Source organism: Arachis hypogaea, chromosome 16 (genome assembly GCF_003086295.3).
Source record: "Arachis hypogaea cultivar Tifrunner chromosome 16, arahy.Tifrunner.gnm2.J5K5, whole genome shotgun sequence".
Taxonomy (NCBI): domain Eukaryota; kingdom Viridiplantae; phylum Streptophyta; class Magnoliopsida; order Fabales; family Fabaceae; genus Arachis; species Arachis hypogaea.
The window spans coordinates 2,011,013-2,018,505 of NC_092051.1; the positions used below are offsets into that span (position 1 = coordinate 2,011,013).

At 31.1% G+C, this 7,493-nt stretch overlaps 1 protein-coding gene across 2 annotated transcripts; it reads left to right on the forward strand.

The window, feature by feature from the left end:
• The first annotated feature begins 3,271 nt into the window (after positions 1–3,271).
• On the forward strand, positions 3,272–6,969 carry LOC112756338 (selenocysteine methyltransferase). 2 transcript variants are annotated; one of them, XM_025804876.2, is made up of 7 exons: positions 3,272–3,590; positions 3,826–3,882; positions 4,003–4,232; positions 4,583–4,712; positions 5,555–5,849; positions 6,211–6,282; positions 6,427–6,969. In XM_025804876.2, the coding sequence occupies exons 1-7, from the start codon at positions 3,432–3,434 to the stop codon at positions 6,447–6,449; spliced, it is 966 nt and encodes a 321-aa protein (XP_025660661.1). In that variant the 5' UTR covers positions 3,272–3,431; the 3' UTR covers positions 6,450–6,969. The 2 variants fall into 2 exon arrangements, with proteins under 2 accessions (XP_025660661.1, XP_025660660.1); XM_025804875.3 differs by having other exon boundaries at positions 5,555–5,758.
• The last annotated feature ends 524 nt before the right edge of the window (positions 6,970–7,493 follow it).

Consider the following 7,493-nt stretch of genomic DNA (forward strand, 5'->3'; position numbering starts at 1 on the left):
AAAAATTTATAAAATAAGATGTAAATCAAGAAATAGAAATAAAAATAAAAGTAAAATTTGATTATTTTTATTGTTAAAAAAATAAAAAAGAAAAAAAAGAAAATACAAAGCCGACACACCTTACTTTTTCATTTCCAATTTTTATTGAAGAATGAAACTGTTATTACTTAGAAGCAAATTAAACTGTGCTTTGCATCAAAAGCTTCCTTTCATTGCATTATTATTTCTTAGAGAGACAATACTCTTTTTATTAACCAGCATTTTTATTATTTTCGGCATCAGTTAATTATTAATATTTAAAAATATAAATTTAAAATATATTATTAAATTATTAAACAAAAAAATAAATTAATGGTTAAAAAAATAACTAAAAATAATAAATTTTAATAATTTTTGAATATTTTTTTCTTAATATATATTTAAGTCAAAATATATTCATTTGAAATTAATTGGTAACGTAGAAGTTTTAATTAAAAATTAGACAACATAATTACAACAAATGGCTCATCATAACTTGCAACGAATCAGATAATATCTGAAGTAGCAACGGATAGAGTTGACGGAGTTATAGGAGTTAGTTCAATTGCTATATATAGTGCAGTAGTGTATAGTTGTAGGACAGCTTTGTAATCAAATCACTAATCATTAAAAATAATAACGAGTTATGCTATGTGTATATTAAAATTAATCACCAAAGTCCGTTACTAATATAAAATACTTATTAAAAATAAATTAAATTATACATGTATTTATACATAAATATATTAATGACTAATTTTAGTGTACAAATAACATTTTTATATAATAACATATGCTTTTACGTATTAAGAAGACTGATAGATTGAAATTGAAAATTTAAAAAATTAAAAGATAAAAAATTAAAATTAAAAATTAAATTAAATTTTTGTATTATATTTAGTATAAAATAATAAAATATATATTATCAAAATTTCAGTTTTCATTTAAAAAATTTTAGTTTCTTATATTCTTACTCTTTAAAAATACTAAAATAATTAAAATTTTATATTTTGAAACTAAAATTTTGGTTTTAATACTTTTATTTTTTATCAAAAATTAAAAAATTTGAATCCGCAATCTCTAGATAAATATAGAAAGACTATACCGTTTGAATGACAACTTGTTGGTCTAATACGTAAAACCTAATTACTAAATACAAATCTTAATTGTTTGATCTTAATTTTTAGTCTAATTTTATTTGCACTAGCCGTTGGTACGTGACTCTTATCCTTATTATTTCATTTCGGCCCTTCATTACGTGATGTATGTCGTGATTGATGGAGCCTTCATGAGATTAAATTTAAGTAACTATATTGTGGAAAGTTTTGTACCTTACCATTAGTGACCAAAAATAATAAAATATAGAAAATATTTCAAGTGCACCGGAGAATATTGGTGCACCAGTCGTTTTAATAGTTGATATGCTAAATATAGTTGTTATATATTTTAAAAACATATTTTTAAAAACTTAGCTTTAATAAATCATTTTTTAAAAACCAAAAAGTTTATCAAATTAGACCTAACACCGAAGTGACATATTTTTCCATTTTGGCACGTAGTCATTCATTATTAATAGGCTATCATGTGATAATAAGAGAGATAATCATCAGATAAATAAAACCTTATTATAGAATGGTGTAGCCTTATCTTAGCTTCATTAGGGAGGAGAAATAATAAATGGGAGGAAACTTCATGGTGGGGTAACAATTAACATAGTAGCACCTATATTTTATTTTTTGTTCTCTCCTACACCAATTATTGTTGAAGTTAAATACAAACTGAAGCAAAGTAACTTTTGACTCCATGCGAAGAATGCATCACTTTACGACGTCGTACTAGATGAGAAATATGAATATATGAAGCCATACATAATTATTAATCTCGTCTCATCGAAGAAGCAAAAAGCCGAAAAGATAAAAGGACCACCCTATCATGATGATGCTGTATGTTACGTTAAAGAAGAAACATTATTTACCACATATTAACACCTACTCCTCTTTTTTCCACATCCCATGTGCTTTGCTCCTTCAGTTTAATTAATAACTACCAACCATGTAATCAAATTATACAAACTATATATTATTATTATTTCTTACATTATTCTAGCCATGAAATGCATCCATATATGGTGGCTTTAATTTGTTATTCTTCGTACATTTGTCTAAAATTAAAGCATAACATTATGAAATTTTGTAGAATATAAGAATTCCACCGGATAAGAATACGACACAAGAGTTATATGTAGTAATCATGTATGGACTTGATTTATTTTTCATAATTCTTTTTCCTGTTTTTGGTCAACGTTGCCAAACTATGCCCACAGACTTCACGCACAAGGTATATGGGCATAAATCAGAAACGAACAAAAACTAGAGGCCCATAAATCAGTATACGAACAAAAAACTAGAGGCCCATTTTTAATGGATAACGTTTGCATTCCACCCCTCCCCATCTCAAAAGGTCTAGGACTCTACTCCTACCAACCGAAAGGGGAAAAAATTGGTAAGTATATGAGGTGTGTGTGAGTGTGTATTGTACTTAGTATTAAAGTTATCCAATCTATTTGAAGTACCTAGGATTGGGAATTGTCTAATCCATTGATAATATATATATAATTAATCCAACACCAACACCAACCCCTACCTTCTCAATTCGTTTTACCACTTTATATTAAAAATTTATAGAGTAAAGTATCGTTTTTGTCCCCAACGTTTAGGGTAAATCCTATTTGTATCCCTAACGTTTGTAAAAGTGATTCAATATTATCCTTCCGTCAATTACACATCATGAGCGCTTTAGTTTGAGTTTTAAAAATCTCTTCTTGAAGTTAGAATACAAATGTTTGTGATAAAATCGATGATCTACTCCGAAAAATAACTCATCAAATGTTGAAACTAATTCCTACGACATTTACATAATTTACTTTTCTAGGGACATAATTGAATCTAAACACAAAATAGTGAGTATAATATTAAAATCGAACACATTCAAGTGAAACCTAATTGAGAATGAATACATCCAAATGAAAATAATTGAAAAATATAATCTGATTTGTTAATATAATTGATAGTAGGATAACATTGAATCACTTTTATAAACGTTAAGAATACAAATAGGACGATTTAAACATTAGGGACACAAATAAAACTTACCCCAAACGTTAGGGACAAAAACGATATTTTACGCAAATTTATATTTTTACGAAAATAGTTATTTGCACCCTAAAATATAGAAGCTACTGCTACATTTACTCGATAAATGACTAATGATCATCATTTTCCAACTTCAAATAGAAAAGATGCTTAAAGCCTCTTCAAATCTTCAGCTTTCGTTTTCTTTGATTTTGACTTAAGTATCTATCTATCTCGATACCTGTATCTGACAACGAGTGTCATCATTGCATTTCTAAATTAATGTCTTCGTCGTTGATGAAGGATTTTCTCCGCACCACCGGTGGTACGGCAGTCATCGACGGCGGACTTGCGACGGAGCTGGAGCGTAAGGGCGCCGACCTCAACGATCCTCTTTGGAGCGCCAAATGCCTCCTTTCCTCCCCTCACCTCATTCGCGAGGTACTCTTCATTTCAATTTGGATCCTTTAGGGTTTCTTCATTGTCTCTCTGATAAAGTGTATCATCAAAATATTACTAATCCATGTGTGTGAAATTTATGTATAGTTTTATTTATTTTATTTTATTATTTTACGTTGCATTTTACAAATTGTGATATTGGGATTGAATGAACCTGGAGTTGCTTCGTTATATTACTGTAAAATTGATATCGTGATTGGCTTGCTGGGTTGAATAGGTGCACCTTGATTACCTGGAAAATGGTGCAGATATTATAATCACAGCATCTTATCAGGTCAGAATTCCATTTTGCTAAGGATGAGATATGGATTTTTATTTCTTTGTTTCTTGCTATGGCTGAAGTTGAGTGTGTGTGTGTGTGTGTTTTTTTCTCTTTTGTGCATGCGCGGCGTAGGCCACTATTCAAGGCTTTAAAGCAAAAGGCCTTTCTGACAAAGAAAGTGAAGACTTGATCAGAAAAAGTGTTGAAATTGCTCGGGAGGCCAGAGATGTGTACTATGAAAGATGTGCTGCATGCTCTTCAGGTATCGATGCTGATGGTAGAATCTTCAAGAAACGCCCTATTCTAATCGCAGGTTCAGTGGGGAGCTATGGAGCTTATTTGGCTGATGGGTCAGAGTACAGGTGAGATCTTCAAAGGACTAATATCAAGTATTTAAGAATCAGCTGTAATTGTTGTTTACTTGTGGTGTTTGTTATATTTTCTTTTGTGTAGCCAGTTAATTGATCAACATAGTTAATGATATTCTAGATATGATGATATTCCAACATTGCTTGTTCATCTTGGTGTCCCATTTTAATCTCTTGGTTTTTGAAAGGGGAAAGTTTGTGAGGTTGTGCGAAATGAGTTTATATGTCAATTTTGCATGCATATATAGTTTTGAGCTTTTTCTGCATATAAACATTACAAATATTGAAGTTTGTTATATTTTCATGGTAATCTCAGCAATATTTTCATATTTTGTTCCTAACAGTGGGGATTATGGTGACGCTATAACCTTGAAATGTCTCAAAGATTTTCATCGGAGAAGAGTTCAAATTTTAGCAGATTCTGGTGCTGATCTCCTCGCATGTGAAACAGTGCCAAATAAGCTTGAAGCTAAGGTATTTAAATGGTTTAGTCATTCTTATTACGAAAATCTTATTATTATTCTTGATAAGTGAAAGAGTGTCTCTGTTACAATAGTTTAACTCAACTTTGCTGATTTGCTTTTATTCAGTTCAGTGTTACCTTGAGTTACCAAAACCATTGATATATGAACAGAGGAATTGAAATTGTTTGTATAGAATTTCTGCTATATGTTCAGATGTTTAGATCAGCACTCTAAGTCCTGTAGAGACTTGTTGCAACTCGAGTTATACTTTCTCTATTATATAGATATAGTCATATAGATATAAAGCCTCATTGTCAATCACTTGCCTAAATAAGTAAATATTTTCTTTGAACTGCAACCAGTAGTAGACCTAGTAGGCTGTCATACAATGTTATCACTTATCAGGATAAGGGAAAGGAGAAATCAACTGCTGGTGATATTTCCAGTAGTATATAGGTGCAGCTACCTCATAATCAAGGCTTTTGTTCTTCCATTTCTATTTTCTCAGTTGATATGATCTTTCTGTTCCTTAACTATCGTTCCCAACTTAATTTGGCCTTAAAACTTACATTCTTGAAGAAGGAAGCATTACATTTCTATCCTAGTGTTTCTATTCCCTTTTTGAATGAGTAAATTGCTAGTCAAGTAACTTCATATGATGAGGAAAACACTAGGACATATTGAATCAACTGATTTTCTACAGCAGAAAGTATCTAAGGACTGATGGCTAATGGGAAATAATACACTTGAACCTTTAAAATTTGCAAAACTCCACTAGTACACATAGAGTATTCAGTTTAGCCCTTAACTCTTGAGTCTCCCTAACTATATTATTATTCATTGACCAAGCAGGCTTATTCAGAGCTTCTAAAAGAAGAGGACATAAGTATTCCAGCATGGTTTTGTTTTAACTCCAAGGATGGAATTAATGTTGTTAGTGGTGATTCTTTGGAGGAGTGCATTTCTATTGCTGAATCATGCAGCAAGGTTGTTGCTGTTGGGATCAACTGTACCCCGCCCAGATTTATACAAGACCTGATAGTATCTGTTAAGCAGGTAGAACCTCATGTTCTCACTTTTTCGACTGACTATGATGTGGGCTGGTTCGGTCGATGCCTGATGGACGTAAACTTTTCTTATTTTAAGTGTAAACATCTACCTTGCCTGGTTTTTTTTCCATTTTATGAACCATATGGATGGATAATAAGCACTATCTGTATAGATTCAGTAGCTGCATAATATGTTCAATTGCTGCTTTTTTTTCGGGAAACAAAAATGAAGATCACTTGTATGCATGGAGACTTCTTTAGCTATAGAACTTAACCCATATGCTGGCACACTTTTCATATTCATGTACAACAATTTGTTCTCAAAATAACAGTTTATTTCCTTCCCTTGATGTGTTACTTCTATGTAAGAAACTATGATTGATGCCATTGACTTATGACTGTTATGGGACATCTATCTTTGTGGAACACTTATCCTTGATTTGTGTATAATTTCTTTAGGTGACTACAAAACCAATTGTTATATATCCAAACAGCGGGGAAACTTACGATGGTATCCAAAAGCAGTGGGTGGTAAGTTCATTTCATCCGTTGGGTTTGTTTCTTATTATTGTTTTTTCAAGTTATAGGAAGAGGATTCCTATGTTGCTACTCAAATTTGTATTCTGAATTCCTTTTGAATAATGTAACGCTGATGTTAGGTTGTTTTTGTTATAGAAAAATACAGGGGTTACAGATGAAGATTTTGTCTCATATGTGAACAACTGGATTGAGTCAGGGGCTTCCCTTGTGGGTGGTTGTTGCAGAACAACCCCGGCTACTATCAAAGGGATATACACCACACTCTCAGTTAGTCGATCAGTGAATCTTGCAGAGGACTCAGAAGCATCTGATCAGAAAATCTTGCAAGAGAATGTCCGCTGAGGAGGCCAATGTGCAAACCAATCTGATTTTCATGTCAACAGTTAGTGAAATGGGAAAATGAGACACCACATATGGCTTGGTTAATTAGTGAGATTCCATCATGGTCATGAAGCTTGGATCATATACTTTTTTAGGAGGTAGCAACCCAACAGTGGCTGTTTCTCAAGATTTTGTTAAAGATAATGGATTTTTTAAATTTCTTTCTAGAAATACTATGATTTTGTAAAATGGAAAAATGGCTAGTAATTAACATGAGGTGCAAGTAGGTTGGAGAATTATGTACTGATTATAGTATTTTGAGAACTATCTCCCAATGAAGTTAAAAATGGTTGCCTATGTAGTGTTTTATTTTATTATTTTCTTTTCTTTTTATCGCTCTTTAGGAGAATGGTATTGATTAACTCTGAAAGTAACACAGGAAAAAGAAGGGTGAGAAATATAGTTTTAGTTCTATAAATATTGTCACTATTTTTCTATACAAATAACTCTTTATAAAATTGTCATTAAAAACTAAAAACTGAAATAAATAAATAAAAAAGAAAAAAAAATGATACAGATGCGTAGAATTCACACAATTCTGACCATAATCAAATAAAATACATCTGATTTTCCCACTTTCACAAAAACAATTTATTTCGTTTTAATGTTGTTTTAGTTTTGCTTTTGGAATTAACGATTTTTTAAATTTAACTAAGAAAATTTCTATAATGAGTTAAATATTTTTAGTTCAATGAGATCCACGCAAAGTAGCTTGCTAGTTTCAACGAAAAGAATGAAGTTTGGATGGATATTATGATGTTAAATCTGATTGGATTTCATGAGATGAAATTTCCACAAACCTCTACATGAATTTCATTTGT

Bases quoted from the DNA above. Each gene is read 5' to 3' on its own strand.
- LOC112756338 (XM_025804875.3), top strand. From the start codon at position 3,432: ATGTCTTCGTCGTTGATGAAGGATTTTCTCCGCACCACCGGTGGTACG. The intron at 4,713-5,554 runs GTATTTAAATGG...TTGACCAAGCAG, and splicing joins CAAATAAGCTTGAAGCTAAG to GCTTATTCAGAGCTTCTAAA. The intron at 6,283-6,426 runs GTAAGTTCATTT...TTTTTGTTATAG, and splicing joins GTATCCAAAAGCAGTGGGTG to AAAAATACAGGGGTTACAGA.